The sequence below is a fragment of the Nematostella vectensis genome, chromosome 7 (assembly GCF_932526225.1).
Source record: "Nematostella vectensis chromosome 7, jaNemVect1.1, whole genome shotgun sequence".
NCBI classification, from domain to species: Eukaryota; Metazoa; Cnidaria; class Anthozoa; order Actiniaria; family Edwardsiidae; genus Nematostella; species Nematostella vectensis.
The window spans coordinates 7,538,432-7,563,140 of NC_064040.1; the positions used below are offsets into that span (position 1 = coordinate 7,538,432).

General features: G+C 41.7%; 2 protein-coding genes across 4 annotated transcripts; both read right to left on the reverse strand.

The window, feature by feature from the left end:
• Positions 1–396: 396 nt before the first annotated feature.
• On the reverse strand, positions 397–15,945 carry LOC5520786 (octopamine receptor 1). Of its 3 annotated transcripts, none has more exons than XM_032365919.2 (6): positions 15,538–15,945; positions 11,292–11,365; positions 7,195–7,407; positions 5,112–5,397; positions 3,818–4,125; positions 397–2,669 (listed from the first exon to the last, which is right to left on the reverse strand). In XM_032365919.2, exons 3-6 carry the CDS (start codon positions 7,401–7,403, stop codon positions 2,312–2,314), a joined length of 1,161 nt encoding a protein of 386 aa, XP_032221810.2. In that variant the 5' UTR covers positions 7,404–7,407; positions 11,292–11,365; positions 15,538–15,945; the 3' UTR covers positions 397–2,311. The 3 variants fall into 3 exon arrangements, with proteins under 3 accessions (XP_032221810.2, XP_032221812.2, XP_032221811.2); XM_032365921.2 differs by lacking the exon at positions 15,538–15,945 and adding an exon at positions 13,011–14,021; XM_032365920.2 differs by lacking the exon at positions 15,538–15,945 and adding an exon at positions 12,810–12,963.
• A 1,888-nt stretch (positions 15,946–17,833) lies between these two features.
• LOC5520881 (D(1)-like dopamine receptor) lies at positions 17,834–20,742 on the reverse strand. Its single transcript, XM_001640650.3, has one exon. It carries the CDS (start codon positions 19,848–19,850, stop codon positions 18,228–18,230), a length of 1,623 nt encoding a protein of 540 aa, XP_001640700.2. The 5' UTR covers positions 19,851–20,742; the 3' UTR covers positions 17,834–18,227.
• Positions 20,743–24,709: the final 3,967 nt, after the last annotated feature.

Below are 24,709 nucleotides of genomic sequence, written 5' to 3' on the forward strand. Positions count from 1 at the left end.
TACGGCCAGGATATGAAATTTAATTTTTTTTGGTAGTTTACCCTTCACAACTTGGGTAGTTGTAATTAAGTAAACCTTGACTCTATCTTTTAATACATTCAAACCTTGACATTTATTGTGGATAATCTACACTCACACATCCTCGGAGACCCAGGGCGACGCGGAGATCGGAAGCGAACGTACGCGCAAAGACGCGCTCCCTGTGCCCCCGATCTCCGCGACGCCCTGGGTCCCCGAGGATGACACTCGCGCAGTCAGATTTAGTCCGTCATTACAGGCTTAGTCTAAAATCTCAAGCAGAACCAGCAACCTGGGGGTAGGGGGGGCCTGGCTAGACATTTGGTCTTTATTATGACAATGAAATTGAATGGAATTGTTAAGAAGCTTCAACGGCCATGTCGATTCTCTGACTTTATTATCACCAAATACGATAGAAAAGGTTACAATTTTAGCTTGTTTTTAACAGTCTGTCCCCGTGTTCAGAGTAGCATTTTCTCGGACGTATGCGAATGATTTTCCAACAAAGAGTGCTCTGCAATGTTTTCAACAGATGAGGCTGGTAAATATTGATGGAAAATTACTCTCCAGTGCATATCTTGAGATGAGGCTGGTAAATATTGATGGAAAATTACTCTCCAGTGCATATCTTGAGATGAGGCTGGTAAATATTGATGGAAAATTACTCTCCAGCGCATATCTTCGCTAAAAGATTTCATGTTTTGAGCGCAAGGATCACGCCGAGAGAAGAGTTTAGCAATAAACTTCATGTAGTGTGATGTTTGAATTGAGAGATCGATTTCAATAGATCTCTTAAAAGAGACGTGTCTAATTTGAGAATGGTTATGACACCCACGAAGTACTAGGCTTGTCGAATGACAGAATTGGAGACCCGAGATTCCGCAAACATTTGAAAATGGGTGTAAAATGTCCCAAAAATAAGAACGGCCCAGCCTCAAGTGAAAATAAGACGTTCTTATAAAAAAAGTGTATACTTCTAACTAGCTTTTTTTCTGACTCCGTGGATCACATATTTGATAAAAGCGCAGATATGAAGCTTTACACGGATTCGCGGTATTTTAAGATTATTGTTAACAAAGAGTTTCTCACTTGAGAGGATATGAGGAAAATTACTTGCTATAATCCATGATTTTCCAAACGCCCTGAGTTGATTACATGATTGATGATGTCATAGATGACGTCACGTATCACGTGACCATCTCGTTGCACCCCCCTTGATACCTACATGACACCTATCAAGTTTGGTTGTCATACTTGCTTCTATCATGGGATATGGGTATTTTGTTGACGTCATTGATTACGTCACATCACATGACCATCTGGTTGCACTCCCCTTGACACCTACATGACATCTATCAAGTTTGGTTGTCGTACGATGTTTCTTTCATGAATGTGGCCTACCTTATAACAAATGTGGCCGTTATAACAAATGTGGCAGGTTATTACATATGTGGCCTCAACAGGGGAGTCATTTGCGGGCCACATAAATCCAACTCTGATTAAACTCCATTTGCTCCCTGTTAGACTAGGAATCACTTTTAAAATTCTTCTTATGATCTATAAATGTCTAAATGGCTGTGCTCCAGACTATTTAGCAGATCTCCTCGTCAAATAGTTACCTTCTCGTGCACTTCGATCTTCTTCAAAAAGTCAGATCAAATTATGGTGACCGAGCTTTCTCTTTTTTGCGCGCCAAACTTTGGAATGTTCTTTCAGAGTCATTAAAAAATACTGAATCTGTTGATGTTTTTAAAGTACAGCTTAACTTTAATCAATTTGTTGATGGCGATTTTTAATCCTGTCGTTTGGGATTTTCTTATTTTTAATCTTGTCTGTAACACATTTAATAACTCATCCATTTGTTTACATACATTTTTTGTTGAATTGTAAGAGCATCTAGTCTATAGGATGCTCTCAACCACCTTTTATTATTGTTGTTATTAAATAGTTTTCCAAAGCCGGTACAAATACGAAAGAAAGCTCTACAATGCAAAAAAAGGAGCGTAAAATCTAGAAATCGGGATTATTTCAAATATTCTTTTTAAAAGATTTCCGTTGCATCAAGGTTCACCTTCTCCACAACTTTTGCGACGAGCGGTTGAAACCGAGGATGAAAACAAACTTTGCCATCTTGTTTACCATTTTGACGACTGACCTCGGTTTCACGCTCTTTTCGCAAAGAGTTGTGGGAAGTAGTGGGGAAGGTGAACTGTAGATGAAAATATCACGCGCGTCTTTGTCTCCTCACGTTGCGACGCGCACCCGATACTTAACCATCGCACGCTCCCGACTCCTACACGTCTAGCTGAGTCGCGAATGAGAGCTGCACGGGGTTCAGTCGAGTCGGTGGTGACACGACGGCCCGGATCACCACACCCCCCTTCCCAGCATGCTCTCGGTTAATTCCCTCTTGGGCTTCACCTTGGTCGCCATGGAAACCGGGGTTGACGTTACCGGGGTTGCCGGAAATGACGTTGAACTGTCGCCTTATCAGGCCGAGGGAGGTGGAGTACTGTGGGGGGTAGGGTGCGCAGCAGCAGGAGAGCAAGGGGGGTAGTATCCGTTGAAATGTCCGGCGCATCTCTATATTGCGGTAGGCGTACACGCAAGGGTTCATGAAACTGTTGCTGTAATGCATCCACTTCACGAACCTAGCAAGCGTGGAAAATGTTACTTGAGAAAGCAGAAACATTGGCTTATCAGAGAGGAATTAATGACAGGGGAAAATTTATCCTGGGTGTATTAAAGATGGGCCATTTAGTATTTGACGTGGGAATGGACCACCCCCCACCCCCACCCCCCCCCCCCCCCCAAACAAATCGAGCATTTTTTTCCGTGCGCACATCTTGAGTACTCTTAGCTTACGCAATTTCGATTATCTTCGAAAACCTGTGGAGGGTAGCGCACGGCTTTCGATCTGTCATAACGATTTTTCGAAATCGAAACAAAATCATACGAAGACTGCAGGAACGCTGTATATAAGAATTTCACCCAAACAGAATTTCTTGACCATCTAGAAGGCCAATATTCGTGTCCAATGACGCCGTGAATTATTCGGTAGAAAATCTAAAGATCTTAGCGATGACTGGCTTTTGTCGTCTAAATTTCTCGTTAAGACGGGCGTTCCAAACACAAAATTATATCTTCTTATCTGTCTCTATACAAGAAAGGCTTTGCGTTATTGCCATTTCGATCTCGAATTCCTATTTTGATGTTTCGATGCAAGGATGCTCTTACTCAAGAAGTAAAGGCTGTATATCGCAATGTCGATTTTAGTATCGCCGTGCAAACAAAAAGGAACTAGCGATCTAGCTTATGTTTCCCTGGCAACACGTTTCATTTAATCTTCTACCGGAATTTCTTTCCGTGAGTACAGTGTGCACATGGCGTGCGCACGGAAATCTAAGGGGGGGGGGGGGGGGGTAGTGGTGGGGAGAAACTTATCGAAAGGGAAGGCTCATTTCAACATTTTATAACCATTTTTGACGCTATGTACTTCATCTTCCGAAAGTTTGAACTTTCGAGAGGATTTTTCTTATGAAGGCTGGTAGAAGGTCAGTGCATAGCCCGGTCAGTGGAGCTGAGTTTTCTCCACCCAATCCCACCGAAAAACCCGAATCTCTAACTGTTAAGATACGGGAAGGAAGGAGTATGCCCCTCTGCCCCCTAGATCCACAGGGGGGGGGGGGGTTAAACCCCCTATAGATAACCCCCTAATGATATTGGTTTATTTACAATATGATAAGAGATCCTATGCTTCAAGTTTTGGAAAAACATGTTTTTTTTTACGAAAACGCACCTGACCAACCGTAGTAGGGCGGGGTAAGGCGGCAGAGCCTTGTACGAGCAAAACGTGGCTATGATATTCACCACGAAAAAGGGCAGCCAGGCGATCACCAACAGACACGTGATCACAGCGATCGTGACTGCTATCTTGGTCCCTTGGTGTGTGACCCTGCGCGGGATTCCCTCGGGATTAACCCACTTGCGGGACTCCTTGCGGGAAGTGGAGTAGATGATGGCGTAGAGTACGATGATGATGAGTATGGGGAGACCATAAGAGACGATCGCAAGGACCGCTGTGTACGCCTTTTGCCATCGCTCAACCTGACAATTACGGTAAATGGGCGCGTAAATAAGGGACCGGCGCGCGAACACCCCCCCAACTTTGGCCCTTGGGACACCAAAAATAAATTTCCTTAGTCAAGGCGGGGTGGGGGGCAGGGGGGAGGAGGGTTCAAGGTGTTGCGCACATCGGATGCACTCGCCTCTAGCTAACGCGCAAGATCTAATTCTGTCCATACAACTACATTACCCAGTACCCTGCCAAGATAAAGGCGATCAGCCCAATCCCGTTACCTGCGATCCGCATCCCGTAACCCGCGAGACACTCAATTGCCCAATTCCGTTACCCGCGACTCGTATCCCGTAACCCGCGAGACACTCACCTGGAATGGATAAAGGCCTGCTAAAATAAAGGCGATCAGCCCAATCCCATGACCCGTGATCCGTATCCCGTAACCCGCGAGACACTCGGCTGGCCCAATTTCGTTACCCGCGACTTGTATCTCTTATCCCGCGAGACACTCACCTGGCCCAATCCCGTTACCCGCGACTTGTATCCTGTAACCCGTGAGACACTCACCTGGCCAAATCCCGCTATCCGCGACCCGTATCATGAAGCCCGTGAAACACTTACCTGGAATGGATAAAGGCCTGCTAAAATAAAAGCGATCAGCCCAATCCAATGACTCGTGATCCATATCCCGTAACCCGCGAGACACTCGCCTGGCCCAATTTCGTTACCCGCGACTTGTATCCCTTATCCCGTGAGACACTCACCTGGCCAAATCCCGCTACCCGCGACCCGTATCATGAAGCCCGTGAAACACTTACCTGGAATGGATAAAGGCCTGCTAAAATAAAAGCGATCAGCCCAATCCAATGAATCGTGATCCGTATCCCGTAACCCGCGAGACACTCGCCTGGCCCAATTTCGTTACCCGCGACTTGTATCCCTTATCCCGCGAGACACTCGCCTGGCCCAATCCCGTTACCCGCGACCCGTATCCTAAAGCCCGCGAGACACTCGCCTGGAATGGATAAAGGCCTGCCAAGATAAAGGCGATCAGCCACGCCATCACGATCATGGCGTGGTAAAAGCGTGGCGAGTGGGTTCTGTGCCTGATTGGCTGTGTGAGGGCAATGCATCGCTCTACGCTGATCGCCGTGAGCTGCAGCACAGACGCGCTACCACAGAACACGTCTACAGTCGGGTAGAAAATCTTGAGGCCTACGTTCTGCGTGCATGGGCCGTAGTACTGACAGATGGAGAAGTAGAGCCAGAGGGGGATAGACACCAGACCCACCAGAAGATCGCTGGAAAAATACGCGGTAATTTCAACACCATTTTTCCCATAATCTTAAAATATGAACGTGTAGGAAGGCGTGGGTCGAAGGGGTCCGGACCCCACCCTGGTCATGTGACGAGATGGGTTCGAATCTGGTTGACCCCTTCGTTAGTAGTGAAAAAGACGGTTAATTTGATGTGTGAATTTGGATAGAGAAAGTTTGTAGATGGATCTAGTGATCCATTAACAGATCTAAGGATGTCGATTTGAGCTGAATTTATCCGTGGTCAGTGAATTACTACTCTGGACCCCACACTGCGTCTGTCTTTAGACACGCCCCTGAACCATGTTGCATAGTTCTACCAAGTGAAGGCAGAAGTTTGGCTGCTTGTACACTCGCAGCTTATTGCATGTTTTTATAACAATACTTTAGATGTTTTCACTGGCATGTAATATAGAAGCTGCCCTTCAAACATAATCATAGCAATTTACCTGACTGTGTATGGCGTGACGGTGTGGTATGGTGCTGCGTTGTGTAATGTGATGTTTTGCGTTGTTGTAAGGTGTGAGGGTGTGGTAGGGTGTTGTGTCTTTTAGTGTGAAACGATGTTGTATTGTGACCTGACTGCCAGCTACACTAGGAAGCGATTGGTCACCATTTGAAGTAGTAGGTTAATGGGCGCGTGTGTTCTGTGACGAGATGAGGTGCCGTGTCGTGTGATGTGATTTGTAGTGCTTTTTTGTGTGACGTGGTTCTGTGTTGTGTTGTGTGACGTGGTTCTGTGTTGTGTTGTGTTGTGTTGTGTGACGTGGTTCTGTGTTGTATTGTGATGTGGTGTGTTCTATTGTACTATGTTATGTTGTTTTGTGCTTTGCTTTATTGTGTACTATGTGATGTACCTTGGTGCTGTGTTGCGTTGTGGTGTGTTTTGTTGTACTATGTTATGTTCTTTTGTGTTTTGCTGTGTTGTGTGGTATGTGATGTGACGTTCTATTCTGTCGTGTTGCGTGGTGTGACGTGGGCTGTGTCGTATTGTGTGACCTTTTGCTGTGTCGTATTATGTGACGTTGGCTGTGTCGTATTATGTGACGTTGGCTGTGTCGTGCTGTGTGACGTGTTGCTGTGTCGTGCTGTGTGACGTGTTGCTGTGTCGTGCTGTGTGACGTGTTGCTGTGTCGTGCTGTGTGACGTGTTGCTGTGTCGTGCTGTGTGACGTGTTGCTGTGTCGTGCTGTGTGACGTGTTGCTGTGTCGTGCTGTGTGACGTGTTGCTGTGTCGTGCTGTGTGACGTGTTGCTGTTTCGTGCTGTGTGACGTGTTGCTGTGTCGTGCTGTGTGACGTGTTGCTGTGTCGTGCTGTGTGACGTGTTGCTGTGTCGTGCTGTGTGACGTGTTGCTGTGTCGTGCTGTGTGACGTGTTGCTGTGTCGTGCTGTGTGACGTGTTGCTGTGTCGTGCTGTGTGACGTGTTGCTGTGTCGTGCTGTGTGACGTGTTGCTGTGTCGTGCTGTGTGACGTGTTGCTGTGTCGTGCTGTGTGACGTGTTGCTGTGTGACGTGTTGCTGTGTCGTGCTGTGTGACGTGTTGCTGTGTCGTGCTGTGTGACGTGTTGCTGTGTCGTGCTGTGTGACGTGTTGCTGTGTGACGTGTTGCTGTGTCGTGCTGTGTGACGTGTTGCTGTGTCGTGCTGTGTGACGTGTTGCTGTGTCGTGCTGTGTGACGTGTTGCTGTGTCGTGCTGTGTAATGCCGTGTTGTTGTGTTATGCCGTGGTGCTGTGTTATGCCGTGTTGTTGTGTTATGCCGTGGTGCATGATGTCGTACTTACCTGACTGCCAGCCCCACTAGGAAGCTGTTCGTCACCGTCTGTAGTCGTGGGTTGCTACGATATGCCGCAATAACCAAACTATTTCCCCCGATGATCAGCAAAGCAAGGATGATATAAAATACACTCGATGCTATCGTCTCGATTTCGTCATTTGGCAACCGCGGGAAGTTTGGGAACAAGTGTGATGGATTCGACGAATTGTTTGTCATTGGTCTAAAAACGTCAGAAAATAAACAAGACAAGTAATGAGCACCGGCATATGGTAAATTAACAGTCCATGATCGTTTCTCAACCACAACCATAAGAGGTATAGAAAAATACATAAACTGGTAACAAACAAGTCCTGACCTACACTAATACTAGCAATTTCTAAAAAGAGGGGTTGGCCTAGAATTGGCCTTAGAATTATCCACGAAAAGAGGGGTTGGCCTTGCGTTTATTTGGTGCTAGTAGTCAGATCGCCTTGTTTGCCTTAGAATTATCCACAAAGAGTAGTTATAGTAGTAGTAGTAGCTAGTAGTTATATCGCCTTGTTTGTCTTAGAATTATCCACGAAAAGAGGGGTTGGCCTAGCGTTTATTTGGTGCTAGTAGTAATATAACCTTGTTGGCCTTAGAATTATCCACAAAGAGAGGGGTTGGCCTAGCGTTTATTTGGTGCTAGTAGTTATATCGCCTTGTTTGCCTTAGAATTATCCACAAAGAGAGGATTTGCCTTGCGTTTATTTGGTTCTAGTAGTTATATAACCTTGTTTGCCTTAGAATTATCCACGAAGAGAGTTGTTCGCCTAGCTTTTATTTGGTGCTAGTAGTTATATCGTCTTGTTTGCCTTAGAATTATCCACGAAAAGAGGGGTTGGCCTAGCGTTTATTTGGTGCTAGTAGTTATATCGCCTTGTTTGCCTTAGAATTATCCACGAAAAGAGGGGATGGCCTAGCGTTTATTTGGTGCTAGTAGTTATATAACCTTGTTGGCCTTAGAATTATCCACGATAAGAGGGGTTGGCCTAGCGTTTATTTGGTGCTAGTAGTAATATCACCTTGTTGGCCTTAGAATTATCCACGATAAGAGGGGTTGGCCTAGGGTTTATTTGGTGCTAGTAGTTATATAACCTTGTTGGCCTTAGAATTATCCACGAAGTGAGGGGTTGGCCTAGCGATTATTTGGTGCTAGTAGTAATATCACCTTGTTGGCCTTAGAATTATCCACGAAGAGAGGATTTGCCTTGCGTTTATTTGGTGCTAGTAGTTATATCGCCTTGTTGGCCTTAGAATTATCCACGAAGTGAGGGGTTGGCCTAGCGTTTATTTGGTGCTAGTAGTTATATCGCCTTGTTTGCCTTAGAATTATCCACAAAGAGAGGATTTGCCTTGCATTTATTTGGTGCTAGTAGTTATATCGCCTTGTTGGCCTTAGAATTATCCACGAAAAGAGGGGTTGGCCTAGCGTTTATTTGGTGCTAGTAGTTATATAACCTTGTTGGCCTTAGAATTATCCACAAAGAGAGGGGTTGGCCTAGCGTTTATTTGGTGCTAGTAGTTATATAACCTTGTTTACCTTAGAATTATCCACAAAGAGAGGGGTTGGCCTAGGGTTTATTTGGTGCTAGTAGTTATATAACCTTGTTGGCCTTAGAATTATCCACGAAAAGAGGGGTTGGCCTAGCGTTTATTTGGTGCTAGTAGTTATATAACCTTGTTGGCCTTAGAATTATCCACGATAAGAGGGGTTGGCCTAGCGTTTATTTGGTGCTAGTAGTTATATAACCTTGTTGGCCTTAGATATATCCACAAAAGAGGGGTTGGCCTAGCGTTTATTTGGTGCTAGTAGTTATATAACCTTGTTTACCTTAGAATTATCCACAAAGAGAGGGGTTGGCCTAGGGTTTATTTGGTGCTAGTAGTTATATAACCTTGTTGGCCTTAGAATTATCCACGAAAAGAGGGGTTGGCCTAGCGTTTATTTGGTGCAAGTAGTTATATAACCTTGTTTGCCTTAGAATTATCCACAAAGAGAGGATTTGCCTTGCGTTTATTTGGTGTTAGTAGTTAAATCGCCTTGTTTGCCTTAGAATTATCCACAAAGAGAGGATTTGCCTTGCATTTATTTGGTGCTAGTAGTTATATCGCCTTGTTTGCCTTAGAATTATCCACAAAGAGAGGGGCTGGCCTAGCGTTTATTTGGTGCTAGTAGTTATATAACCTTGTTGGCCTTAGAATTATCCACGATAAGAGGGGTTGGCCTAGCGTTTATTTGGTGCAAGTAGTTATATAACCTTGTTTGCCTTAGAATTATCCACAAAGAGAGGATTTGCCTTGCGTTTATTTGGTGTTAGTAGTTAAATCGCCTTGTTTGCCTTAGAATTATCCACAAAGAGAGGATTTGCCTTGCATTTATTTGGTGCTAGTAGTTATATCGCCTTGTTTGCCTTAGAATTATCCACAAAGAGAGGGGCTGGCCTAGCGTTTATTTGGTGCTAGTAGTTATATCGCCTTGTTTTCCTTAGAATTATCCACGAGGAAAGGGGTTGGCCTAGCGTTTATTTGGTGCTAGTAGTTATATAACCTTGTTGGCCTTAGAATTATCCACAAAGAGAGGGGTTGGCCTAGCGTTTATTTGGTGCTAGTAGTTATATCGCCTTGTTTGCCTTAGAACTATCCACGTAAAGAGGGGTTGGCCTAGCGTTTATTTGGTGCTAGTAGTTATATAACCTTGTTTGCCTTAGAATTATCCACAAAGAGAGGATTTGCCTTGCGTTTATTTGGTGCTAGTAGTTAAATCGCCTTGTTTGCCTTAGAATTATCCACAAAGAGAGGATTTGCCTTGCGTTTATTTGGTGCTAGTAGTTATATCGCCTTGTTTGCCTTAGAATTATCCACGAAGAGAGGATTTGCCTTGCGTTTATTTGGTGCTAGTAGTTATATCGCCTTGTTTGCCTTAGTATTATCCGCGAAGTGAGGGGTTGGCCTAGCGTCTATTTGGTGCTAGTAGTTATATCGCCTTGTTTGCCTTAGAATTATCCACAAAGAGAGGGGTTGGCCTAGCGTTTATTTGGTGCTAGTAGTTATATCGCCTTGTTTGCCTTAGAATTATCCACAAAGAGAGGATTTGCCTTGCGTTTATTTGGTGCTAGTAGTTATATAACCTTGTTTGCCTTAGAAATATCCACGAAGTGAGGGGTTGGCCTAGCGTTTATTTGGTGCTAGTAGTTATATCGCCTTGTTTGCCTTAGAATTATCCACAAAGAGAGGATTTGCCTTGCGTTTATTTGGTGCTAGTAGTTATATAACCTTGTTGGCCTTAGAATTATCCATAAAGAGAGGATTTGCCTTGCGTTTATTTGGTGCTAGTAGTTTTATCGCCTTGTTTGCCTTAGAATTATCCACAAAGAGAGGATTTGCCTTGCGTTTATTTGGTGCTAGTAGTTATATCGCCTTGTTGGCCTTAGAATTATCCACAAAGAGAGGGGTTGGCCTAGCGTTTATTTGGTGCTAGTAGTTATATCGCCTTGTTTACCTTAGAATTATCCACAAAGAGAGGATTTGCCTAGCGTTTATTTGGTGCTAGTAGTTATATCGCCTTGTTGGCCTTAGAATTATCCATAAAGAGAGGATTTGCCTTGCGTTTATTTGGTGCTAGTAGTTATATCGCCTTGTTTGCCTTAGAATTATCCACAAAGAGAGGATTTGCCTTGCGTTTATTTGGTGCTAGTAGTTATATCGCCTTGTTGGCCTTAGAATTATCCACAAAGAGAGAGGTTGGCCTAGCGTTTATTTGGTGCTAGTAGTTATATCGCCTTGTTTACCTTAGAATTATCCACGAAGAGAGGGGTTGGCCTAGCGTTTATTTGGTGCTAGTAGTTATATAACCTTGTTGGCCTTAGAATTATCCACATAGAGAGGGGCTGGCCTAGCGTTTATTTGGTGCTAGTAGTTATATAACCTTGTAGGCCTTAGAATTATCCACGAAAAGAGGGGTTGGCCTAGCGTTTATTTGGTGCTAGTAGTTATATCGCCTTGTTGGCCTTAGAATTATCCACGAAAAGAGGGGTTGGCCTAGCGTTTATGTGGCACAAATAGATATATAGCATCGCTTACCTCACATTTACGCACCGTAGAGAGGACTGGCTTCGGTATTCCTACCCAAACAATGAAGCGATAAGACGTAGTTCCTATAAGACAAACGTAACTCAATTTCCAGCAAGCGTTATAAACAAAATAATTTCATTTATCACAAAACTCCAAACTAAACATATTGCCAGTTCCAAGATCGATATAAAGATGAAGGGTGTGTGCGTTATTTTGTAAATGCACGAATGTTGACATGGCAACTTGTTTCAGTAGCAATAAAACCAATATAACTAAATGGTTAGCTCGATAGGTTTTTCACGAGTTCCCGTCAGAGTTGACAATTTTACAATAAAATACAAATTTGTTATGAACTTTTAAGAAGATTTATACTAGGTTTGTGTGTTTTCAATATCTTGGTACGCTATTTAAGGATTTCAGTTATTACTGCTGTTAGTATAAGAATCCCTGCCATATACAATATAAACAAACGCCTCTTGGGAGGTAATAAATATTGGCTTCATATCAATGTTTAGTCTAAAAAAGCTAACAAGACAAACACGCAAGGTTGTCTTATTAAGATAAAGGAAACAAAAATGGCTTTATTGCATCCTAGTACACACAGACCGGACACATGGGCTGGACCACTTCAAATCGGCCGGATTGTTTCGCACATTTTCGAGAAATTCTTATCAAATCAAAGTTCTGAGTTGATATTTTCAACGACACATGGGGTTAAACATCTTAATGAGCGTTTTAGTATGCAATATCGCTGCGATTTTTTTTCGAGTCAAAACAAAAATATTAGATGAAATCTGGTTACAAAACAGTTTATGTGTGACATTTGTTACGTTAAGCGCCATTTCATTGGTTTAACAACTCAAACCAGTTGGACTGAAATTGATCAGAATCAAGCACAATTCTTACAAGAATTGTTGCGTGTGTTGCGTCTAAACGTATATACAAAGCAGCAAGGTACGAAACCGGTAGAAGAGAAACTTACCCAAGAAACTTAAACACAAGACAAAATAGAAATAACACAGACATTGTTTGAAAAGTGCGCCAACACACTAGAATACGCCGTTTCAAACCAGCTAAAACGGTTTCAAAAACCGTGAAAAGAGGATAAAATAGCTGTGTTTTTGCTCTTGATCCTCCAGCGATATTTCGCGCTCTTTCGATGTTGTTGTTGGTAAATAAACTCATAGATTTCTCCTTACGTTACAAAGTAACCAAAATAGAGTCCTTTTCAGCCGCCATGTTGTCATAAAATACCAAGAAGGAAAGGCACCCCATCGGCTGATTTGGGGAAGTCATTGCATTATTATCGATTGAGCTTGGCAAGTGATGTGTAAAACGTTACTTTCAGATATCTTTTTTTTTTAGATTTCTTCATCGAATAAAAATAATGGCAGGTGTGGATGACTAGGGCTCTCAAAGTTTTCTGAAGCATAAACCAGTTACAAAGAAAAATCAATGCATTGACAAAAAATATAGAAGCTCTGTATAACGATCAAAATGTGCTCCTAAGCTACGCTGAACGCATACCTTTTTGAAGCAAAAGAGAGGTCCACCTTTTTTACGAAAACGAGATACAAGGAAAATACTAGCATTTTTCTTGGTGCCCCTTCTTTAGTGAAATAATTGGTGATGTTTTTATGGGGAAGGTGGCTTTTAGAGTACATTGCTTTTTGTCTAATTAGGCAACGGAAATGTATTAACAAGAAACCAATAGATAAACCAATATACCTTAGCCTCGTCAAACATTTTCCAAATAAACACATTCCAAAATTTTCCCTTCTAATGTGTATGTTAGGAGCCGTGCCTTCTTAACTGCTCTTTCAGTCATGGTTTTTGGTAGCCTACAGCGGAAAAGGAGTTTTTCAGTTATGTTTTTTCGCCACCTAGCAAAGTGTAAAAACTTATACATGTTACACAACAAGCGCGCTAAAGAATAACGCCCATTAGGACAAACGGATAAAGCTCAGGTGATGATCCGTATTTTGCGCATCATCTTTCCAATTAGGCGGGCAACTTGTCTGTGTATTTATTCAATCAAGGTACATGTGTCATCTCTATATTATTTTCAATTTTATTTATTTGTTATTTGTTAAGCCCAGTTTGCGATTCAAGCCGTTTTGAGAAGCTGTTTTTGTAGTTGTGTTCTCGCTCTTTCCTTTACAACGTCAGAAAGTTTAGGCAAAATAAAAATGCTCGACTATTGTTTGTATTTTCTTTGGCATATTTGATTATTTAGAAAACGAACCAATGTATTGATTTACATGATGAACAGATAATAAGGTAGTCAAAACAAGGCGTGTAACTCGAAAGAATGAAATAAATTTTATGTCGTTTTAAAAGCTCTATGATGACAGCATTGTCAATTACATTTTTTATCTTTAGACAACGTAGATTTGGTTGTCAAAGTAACCCAACTTTTTTTTCTAGACAAGGAGGTTTTTAAAAAAGCTTTGTTTAGGAAAAGAGCTTGATTCTACCAAAAGGAGGGAGAAACCATCTACGCCTCCCATTCTCACAAGGGCGGTAACGGTTATCCGTATCCGTGAACGGCCTTTTTTTTTATCGTGAAGCGTAAAAGTACATATTGAAATCCGTGATACGTGAATGGCGAAAATCGTGATCTATGGTCTTTAAAAATCGTGATTTCGGAGTAAAGATCGATCCTTGTCGTTAGCTTATCATTTCCGATTTCTGAAACTCGTAAAATCTGCAGGGACCTCCCTTTACCGCGGATGTTCACAATTAGAAACTGGTCAACAAATTGGTGCAAATCTCTACGAATTTTGTTGAATTAAAAAAAAAATCCCCTTCTTTCGGCTGATTCCAATTATATCCCGGTCACTTCAGGTCCAGTTTCTATTTAACTATTTTTAGATGTAGCGCAGTTAGTTATTGGTGAAGCTAGCGTGACTACCAAGCGCGTGATACAAGCGTGACTTCTACTGTGGGCGGTCTTCGCCCGTCTACGACATTCATTATGTCGGCGCCTAAAAGTATAAAAGTAAACGTTTACTGTTTGAGAAGTTAGCAATAAATAAGCGCTAAATCGGTATAGAAACTTGTAGTCACATTAAAGCATTTGCTTGAGTATTACATATTGCAAGCGTTTAAACTAGAAACCAAGACAAAATACTCTACTAGACAGTAGTCTAGAATCCAAAAAAATTGCTGTAAATAGTTTTATAAACCATATTTATAATGCCTTCCCATAGATACTAGCTGATTCTACTCGGTAAATGAGGTATTTTTTACCATTTCTGCATTTCTTATAAAATGAAATAAATAAGCATGACCCCGATTAAAAACTGAGTAGGAACTGAGGAATTAGGAACTAGGATCGCTGCGGTGTATCGTAGTTTAAATGTGCAAACTGACTATAGGACAAAGGGAATTTCAAAATGGCTCGACTGACCACAAATGACATTTGTGGTCAGTCGAGCAAGAATTCGCCAGCAATGCTGGCAGGTGCTAAAGCAGTTTGCACGGGGCTTAACTATAGCCTTTGCCTGTTTGTTGGGGTCATTTTTGTGGCTTATGGGCCATGTTAAAACTTGTAATAGTCTCTAAGCTAGCTAAATTATAAAGAAATAAAGTAGACGAGTAAATACAGTAGATGCTTTCTCTAGACCATTTGCAAGATAATGATACTTCTCCACCTGTTTTGGCGTTTTAAAAATCCAAACTACAGTATATGCCAACTTTTCAACAAATAATAAAAGATCGGAAAAAGCCAATCTAAGAGCTTGTAAGGGATGCTTGAAAAAATCTTGAATCATGTTCTTTGGACGCTCCGATATCTGAAAATCTAATTCGTTTATTGTTAAGGTTGTCATAGCAACCAGCAACCACCCTTTAAAAACTACACTTGTCTATATCTTTATAAAAAAATACTTCTAAGCGGATTTTGAAGCTCTAACAAAGCTGTCAAATATCAGATCTGCAATGAAAAGCCCGCTAGGATAAGAAAATACATATTTTATAGAACAAGGTGGACCGTTTTGAAAATACCAAATAATTGGTATGACTATGAATAGACTCTCTTAATGAATAACGTTTGAAATTGATGAATATAAGATTTTTTTTGCAAGTTGAGAAAACAATGAGGTGAAATAAAATGGGGAAAATCCGTAGCTAGAACAATAGGGAATAACGTTAATTTGCCGGGATCCTAGAGGTCATCGATTATCATGAAAAAAGAATTCATTTTCATTAAAATACTATAAATAAGTGTTATGCCATAAAAATAACGACATACCTTAAAGGAAGATCCTACTTTGATTGCTTCCTTGATTTTCATAACAAATATATCCAGAAAGGCAACAGTAATAAGGGACGTATTGCAACGTATTGCCTGCTCCCAAAAGAGCGTCTAATTTAAGAAACAACTGCGACTACGAGATGTAGAATAAATTCAACTTTAACAGATTAAACAAGGAAAGAGTGTGAGGGAGAGGAAGTGAAGACTTAGTGCGTTAAGACTTTTGTCAGTAGCTGAAATGGCTTATCTTTAAAAGACAACAGCTAAATACACGAGGCGATTAGTTGGATAAAAGCGTTGATATTGCACATAAAGGTTCACCGACAGCACTAGAACATGACGGTAATGGAATATGCAAAGATATGTAAAGTTGCTAGCAGCTTCAATATAGCTACAAGTCAAATATAGCTCAGTTGGCGGAAACAGTTTGCTTTAAAGAGTGTTTTAAATTATTCGAAAAAAGAAAAAAAAAACTATGCCAATCAATTGACTGCCCCCTTAGGAAGTGTGGTTCCATAATCCATTGAACCGCCCCGAGAACCGCCACTGGAATCAAAACATCGGGCCGACAAAAAGAAGAATAAACTAAAGTCACAAGCGACGAATAACGCGTTTTAGAGATGTGAAAAAAGGGAAAAGGTGCGCAAAATATATTGTTTCCGCCCAATCTATGTTATCCATAACACTACACACGTCCAAGTGTCTCCAGAATGTTTCATGATCACTCTCTACCTTATCTTCAACACTTTGCATTTGTCCATCATCATTGTATCAGTAGTACTCCTCTTAAATGCATACTTTACCGCGAAAAAACACACACAACACACAGTGAGATCTACTTTTCAATTAGCGGAAAAACGGTCCCATTAGCTAAAGCGTTAATACCGCAATTTTAAATCAAACCAGGATTTGATTTGACGATTTTTCCGATCATTCAAAATTGTGTGCATTTCGATGATGAAGGATGTCTTCTAATATAAATAACTTTAATAATTAAAAAAAGTAATTAGATCGAATAACCCCTTTGCTGCCTAATGGTTTTCATTACAGATAGGTCTGGGCAGTCTTGCACATAATAGTTGGAGCCAAAAATAAATTTTTGAGAAGCCATGCTCGAGCTATTGTCGGTGAAAGCAACCAGCCTCGTATCCAGAGGCCGCGCGATGTATTATGGGGAAGAGGCGAAGAAGGTGCATGACGGTCAGGTTTCATAGTTCCTGTCGATATCGGCGCGGAACAGCAAATAACGAATCTGGAAAGCTACCTATTTTTAGAGAGCACCCTCCCAGTTGCTGTTATATGAATTATGTTTGCAGCCTTATTCAGGGTGGTAAAGGGTACTTTCGTGAAACGAGATTTGGCCATTTCCACGTCGGTGAAACGTGATTTAACGATCTAAAAGGCCATTTTTCGGTCCGTGAAACGTGAAAAATCCATTTTGCCCGGTCCGTGAAACGTAATCCAGACCCCCCTTTACCAGCCTGCTTATTTTTAGAATGCCATCACAATTTTTACATCCTTTTTGTCATCTTAGCAAGTACGAAAAAGTGCGAAAAAGCATCCATTCCCATGGACTGATTTAGGGACGAAATTACGATATTTTCGATTGAATTCCTACCTAAATGTAAGGTAAAACTTTGTTTCTTGGTTTTAATTTCGAAATTTTTTTGACTCAATTTTTTCTCCAGCGGCCACCTCCGAAACAGCTCAAAGGCTCGTAAGCGACCAGATAGATAGAAAGATTACAATATAATTAAACAAAATTCTAATAATAAACTAATATGAAGTTAATAATACTATATATATGACTAGACGATTTAAAAACCAAGGCGGATTACCTCAAAGGCTTCCACATACAGTCGAATCTCTCGTAAGCGACCACCTCGGCAACACCCCAAAGGCTTTCATATTCAGTCGAACCTTTAGTAAGCGGCCACCTCGGGGATTCGAAAATGATTTTGCATTCGAAGGCAACCACGCCCTAATTCAATAGAGAGTGGGTGCTGACGACAGCTCTCAGATTGAAAGCTTTGATAGTAACAGTATTAGGATCATATAGTTTTTTTTATAGGGATTTAATAAATGACCGTTTGTAGTGGTTGAAGTTGTTACGAGTGATTCTGAATACAGTGACAATTCAAATAGGATGGTCAGTTACGAAAGAGTTCGCTAAAAAGTTTCGAATACATTCTCTGCGTTTGCACATGTTTTATGAGGTCACCATATGTTGAGGAAAACCGCCTTCCGTAATCCCTCCCATTAGTAACGTTGTAAAGCTGTAAGACACCAGATCATTATTAAGTTCTCACATTTTCAACATGGCTGACCTTGGTATTAACATATCATCATCTTATTAAATCCCTACGCGAAATAATACCTTAATAATCTAAACCTGTGGATTAGCTTGCTCGCTTGTACCACTAGCATCACCATTAGCTCTCTCTATCTTTATCTCTCTCACCTTCGAAAGATCAGTCATCCCTTTGTTATTGCTTTTATTAAATTATGGACAAATTAATTAGTAATCATTAGATTACCATCTAAACTCAAAGTTGTATACATAATTTACCAAATTCAATTGAAAATACTGCAAAAGATTTACCAAATTTTCCGATGGAAATGGATGCTTTCTAACACGATATTTTGCTAGGATGACAAAATGGCGACTGACTTAAACTCTTTGAGGTTTACACGTAAGAGGCTTGGTTATCTGAGGGATCTCTGCGCGTTGACACGTTATCAGTTCGCCATCGTTCTCTAGTGCCATCCCTGTACCTACTGGCGCTGTCCGTGTCTAGACGCGCAACATCTGTCGCGAACGATGAAGTTCGTATTTTACGCGAGCCCTCGCTATCTCTAGATTCCCTGTCTCTACTGCCACTCTTCATACCCGGGTTATCACGTGATTCTCTGACGTCAGAGAGTGTGCTTGTCCTCGGTCTTCCCACCTGACTCGCACCAGTCCCACGACGAGGGGGACCACTCATATTGCTCACGCTAGCGCTTCTATGGTGATTCCTCGCCGGATTCGTTTGTCTATTTTTAACAATATCTATTTTCCCCGGGAAGAGGGACGAGTGGCCATTCATGATTGTCGACCCTCTTGTTGTTTTTTTAGGTTGAAGGGAAAATCTTTGCGGAGCTGGTCCCAAGTTTACTATTTCCTCATCTAAGTAACTAGTCTCTCTCCCATTTTCTTTGCACCCTTGGCGTTCAAATGTGAACTGATCTGGGGTGGACTGAAAGCGCTCCGGGGCGACTGAATTCTCCATTTCATCTTTGAAGGAAGCGTTGACGTGCGCACTTCGCGCCAAAGTCGAGTTCATTTTTCGCGGGCACCCTGGCATGTGTACCTCACTCCGTCTGTGGAAATCATTGATCGAGCCCGGTCTGTCCCTTTTATACAATCCACACAAGCAGCTTTCCAGAACCTTCCAGAACGTTCTTTTAAGCTCCACGTTGCGGTACGCGTAAATATACGGGTTAACAGAACTCGAGCTGTACTGCATCCACTTGACAAAACGAACCAGATGGTATACCTGTGGAACAGGCGGCAAACAACTTGGGCAAAGTGTCGCGATTACAGTGACAACAAAAAACGGCATCCACGCGGTGACGAACAGCCCCGTGATAACAATGACGGTGATAAAGATGTGAAACTCCTTGAGATAGCCCCCCGAGGAGCCGACACTCGATTGGGAACTCCGTCTCGGACGAGCTTGTCGGCGACCAACATGTAATATGTACAAATAGACGGAAATAATTATAATAAGCGGGATAATAAAACAGGTTACGAGTAGGAATACACTGTAAATATGCTCCCATGATTCGCTTTGAACTGGTTGTAGCGCTGCTACAAAAGTGCTGAATAACCAAGCCGCGATTAGCATGATGTAGTAGACCAAGCGAGGCAGTCTGCGATGCTTTAGTGGCGATATTGTGAAAAACAACCGCTCAGTCGCAATCGCCGTAAGCTGTAAAATCGATGCGCAGCCCGTAAGGATGTCCATGCATATATATGTCTGGTAAAGAGACTTATAGCAGATCCCGACAGACAGGAAATCGTACGAAACAATATAAGTCCAGAATGGCAGAGAATAGCTGCCTATGAGGAGATCACTCAGTGAGAGCCCGAGGATAAATATGTTAGTAGCTGTGCGAAGACGGCGATTAATCACGAAGGAGATCACCACCAAGCCGTTTCCGAGAACTGTTGGAGGGATGAGGGCTCCATAGCAAAACGCGGTGAGGATGGATCCGGTAGAGACAGTGTGGACGGTGCAGGGGGATGAAGTGGGAACGTCTGTCATGGGGATAACGTTAGACGCTTGCGAAGTCACCCCATGCAATCTTACTTCACGATTATCTGCTTTGAAACGGAGTAAGAATCTTGATGATCAGTCGATCATAATAATTCAGCATCCTTGCGAGAGACTTCGGCCGAATGCTTTTCACGATCTGACGTGTATATCTAACGAGCTGTACCGCAATTTACGCCTCATTATCATTCAAAATAGCATTAACTCCAGCCGTGCATATCACTAGGGACGATTCGATTCCATGCTTTTAAAACAAGCTCCAACGGTGAGCTCTTATAAAATCTTCTGCATTAAATATTCCATCTACTTGTAGCACAGACCTCAAGCTATGCTGGGCCGCTGTCCCTCCGAGCGAAAATAAAAGCTACGCAAAGTGTAGATCGTTAGCCTCCGTGATTTTGTTATCATCGGGTGACGCCAGCTAGGACACGAACATTTCTCCAGCAAAAGACCTCTAGGATACACATGAAAAGATGATTGGCTGGGTGATGACCTTGCCAAGATTGGCGCAATTCAGGTCTGAGAGTGTTAAAAAGATCTGTTAGAAGATTGGAAAAAAATCTAGGAGCGAGCCAATCCGTAAGTCGCTAAGCAACCGAAAGCCTAGCCAGACGTGTTAGGGCCCCCAGACACAAAATACATTAGGACATCAAAGCGTAACTGATGCTTGAAAGTGGTTATAACTTTTTGAGAAAAGAGTCAACACGTTTTTGGAATGATTGGCATTGTTAGGGGTGGTCCCCGTCTTAAGGACATAAAGAAGAAGCCGCGCAATAAGAAAGTGAACGGAATCGCTTTGAAAATCGTTATTTTTACGCAGAGTCACGACGACAAAGCACTCGATCGCAATGTGAGGAGAAAATAACACGTAAAAAAATCTGATGTCGATTGTAACGATTATAATAAAGAAAGGATGGTGATATGAATTTTGATGATGATGATGATGATAATAAGTAATTGTGTTGATAAAGTATAATGATCATTATATTCTAGTGGTTATGATTTAGGACGGCAAATGATTGTGATTATAGTAATGGCTGTTACTATAATGATTACGACGGTAGTCGATGATGGAGATGATGATGATGATGATTCAGATTACGATGTTGATGATAATGAAGTTTATAATGATAATAGTTTTGACTATCATAATAGTAACAACTAATAGTAACAATAATGTGATCTTAAAGTTCCTAGAGCGTTTAACTAGAATGAAAAAAAAACTCTGGCGGGTGGATCAATAATGGGTTGAACAATTTAGGAATCACTTATATGAACTGAGACGCCTTCAAATAATACAACAAAAAACATATCTTATGTATGACACAATATGTGAACACAAAAGAACTCTTAGTCAACAAAAATACACGTTTTTAAGTCAACTGAATCCCCACCACAAAAAAGGATAGCAGGCCAATACTGATTGTGTGTTTTATCCGACCTGGATTAATAACTGTTCATTCACACAGTAAGAGCCGCGCCCATGGGGTCTGAATAGACTCAATCGACCAAAACCACAAGCTGTTTGAAAACAAAGGCGAGGCCCCTTTGGGCTCTGCGCTCAGCATCCATGTCCATATAAGTGCAGATTGACTTAAATTATCAGTTGATTGAAATATTTGTTAAAGACATACGACTTGGATCCGAATTGCGTGACTCTTAATCCGACTAACGTGACTCCGGATCCGATTTGCGTGATACTATTGTTTTGGTTTTTTTGAATATTAAAATATTATTTTATCCAGACTGCGGAGCCATTTTTATTATCGGATGGGTTGCCATTCAGGGGAATTAAATTGGATTTACTTCGTTTCTTGGCTGTTCATGATAGAAAAGTTTCGCTTGTGTTTTAGAATTGAAAACCTGAGCAACTGGAATTTTGATAATCACCCATTTCCCGAGCGTGGCCGCTTATATAGTGCTACCTCTAGGCCACCTTCTAGACCAAGTCAAAAGGCGCTAAATGGAGATATCTAAGAACAGCTTTGTATAGTTGCCGCTTGATAGAGCTTAATACCACTGCACTGTAGGCAAACGACACGAAAATGCCGAGTAAGATTGTAACCCTCATCACTACAGGGTGGGCGTGGCATCTGCTTGTCTATGGTTCTTTCTTTAGTTTTATTTTATCCCTGACTGTGAAGTTGCACAAGCAACCCTCACATCACGGGCGGTAGCATAGGTTATGTATATGTTGATGGTGGTTATTTTTGTCTTAATTATTGCATCTTAAATTGACTTTTGAGACCGCTATAACATTAACCACCACTAAACTATCCTACCGCCCGTGTTTAACATACACTTTTTTTTTTTATAAGAACGTCTAATTTTCAGTTGAGGCTGGGAAGTTCTTATTTTTGAGACATTTTAAGGCTGAATATGTTCTTAACGATGTTCTTAAATTTTAGTGAATATTATACCCGATTAATTATTAGGAAGAGAATTACATTATGATCAATGTCAATAATAAGGTAGCCTCTAAAGTCTACAGGTAGGCTAATAATAAGGTTGTTACTATGAGCACAATTTGATTCTGCATTTTAGAACGCATCGGGACTTTAAAAATAAAAATTTTCTGCCATCTGAGCTTCGACATGTTCTAAAATTTGATGAAATCTCAGGCTGGACGTTCTTATAAAAAAGAGTGTATGCAAACAGTTCAAGTATAAAAATCGGCATTTTGTGATACACGTTTAGACTAAAGGATTTGTTTAGTTGTATGCGGCCTTTGTCCCGTAATTAGTTAAATTCCTGTTTAAAGAAAAACATTTCTTATTAAAAGGCAGGACAAAACAACACAAGTAAACAAGGAAGGAGTGCTCCCTGGCGAAAAGGCGTTTTGACCTAATCACATTCTCACATAAGTAACATAAACGTCAATTTGTAATAACAAAAGAGTCGTGTTATGGCTTTGCTTGCACCAAACAAGTTTTATCGCACCCTTTGTTCTGCTTTAACAATAATATTTGCCCTCTCGGTCAGAAGAGGGTAATGTAGACCACTTGTGAAGATATGGGTACAGATAAATCTCAAACCCAAACAGACGATGCACTCGGAAGACGTCAACCTAAACATTGATTATCGTGTCATAGAATTCTAAAAGAATTGCGTGTGAAAAATACTTGATGTGGATGCGACCTCGAAATCCTTTGATGAGTCCGAAAATAGATGTAACTTAAACTCTGTAGGGAAACAAAAAATAAGTTCAAGTTGCGGGCTGTATTGAATAATATTATTGGGTCATAGTGGCCTGCTAGCCGGCACTCATTCTGGTTTATTTGGAAATGTTTTGTTTCCGAATATTGGGAGTTCTGTGAGCTCGAAATAGTAGACAAATATGAAATACAGACCAATCCTTAGTGGCATTGTCCTTAAATATTTATTGAGGTTTGAGTTACCGAGGGCTCAAGATACTGAGAGTTCGAGTTAACAAGGGTTCAAGTTAATATGAGTTGTTCGTGTTACCGAGGGTTCAAGTGACCGAGTGTTGGAGTTACCGAGGGTCCATTAACCGAGGGTTCGAATCATCGTCGATGGTTTGGGTTACCGAGGGTTTGAGCTAGAGGGTCCGAAATAATAAGGGTTCGAGTTATTAGGATTGGTTCAAGTCACCGAGGGTTTAAGTTATTATAAATAGTTCGTGTCACCGAAGGTTCAAGTTATTAGGACTGGTTCGAGTCACCGAGGGTTCGGTCAACTGAGGGTTCGAGTTATCATGAATGGTCACTGCATACCCGTTTGTGGTCACTGCATACCCGTTTGTGGTCATTGCATACCCGTTTGTGGTCACTGCATACCCGTTTGTGGTCACTGCATACCCGTTTGTGGTCACTGCATACCCGTTTGTGGTCACTGCATACCCGTTTGTGGTCACTGCATACCCGTTTGTGGTCACTGCATACCCGTTTGTGGTCACTGCATACCCGTTTGTGGTCACTGCATACCCGTTTGTGGTCACTGCATACCCGTTTGTGGTCACTGCATACCCGTTTGTGGTCACTGCATACCCGTTTGTGGTCACTGCATACCCGTTTGTGGTCACTGCATTAATGTCATAGTTTTTTATGAGTTTTTGTAACTGTAGTGTTGGCTTATCTACCCTTGGATAATCACAATAATGAGCAGTTTTACTACTCTTTTAGTAGCATATGCTAGAGTGTGGTAAGTGACACATGTAATTTTAGATGACTGTAGCCCTAGCTAAAGGCCAACAGAAACGTCGGCGTTTTTGTAGATTTTTCTTTCGGTCGTTTTTCTTGGTCGAACAATTTTAAGCACATCAAAACAAATGATTTGTTTCTATGTGATGAAACTTTGTCCAGTTTTCTTATAACACTTGTAATTGGTAATTTCTTATTGGTCGCAGCCTTGTGGATGTATCTCTTTCGAGTGATGAGCAGGGGCGGATCTAGCTTTTCGCTAAAGGGAGGGTTTGGCTCAGTGACAAAGTGGGTAGGGGAAATTGTTTTTTGTTACATATGGCTTTCTGGCAGCCCAAGGGGGGGGGGGGGTTAAACCCCCTAACCCCCCCTCCCCTAGATCCGCTACTGCTGAGGAACTAGATGTGTTTGTGCACTGGCCACTAGCCATTAAAAAATAGCGCAAAATCTGCCTTATACAGGATCAGGAGTGTACACATGGCTCAGATGTTGCCTGTTACTGGTCTTCACGTCACGCCCTATCAAATCATATCATTCTCCATCTTCAGATCGTAATTTTAACATAATTATACATCGGGGGAAAAATCGACCAGTAACTTTTTCACATATTGGCACATTTCATTAATTCATTTTAAATACCGTGTTCTAAGGCAGCTCTAAACCGTGAGCACGGATATAAAATCCTGTGTC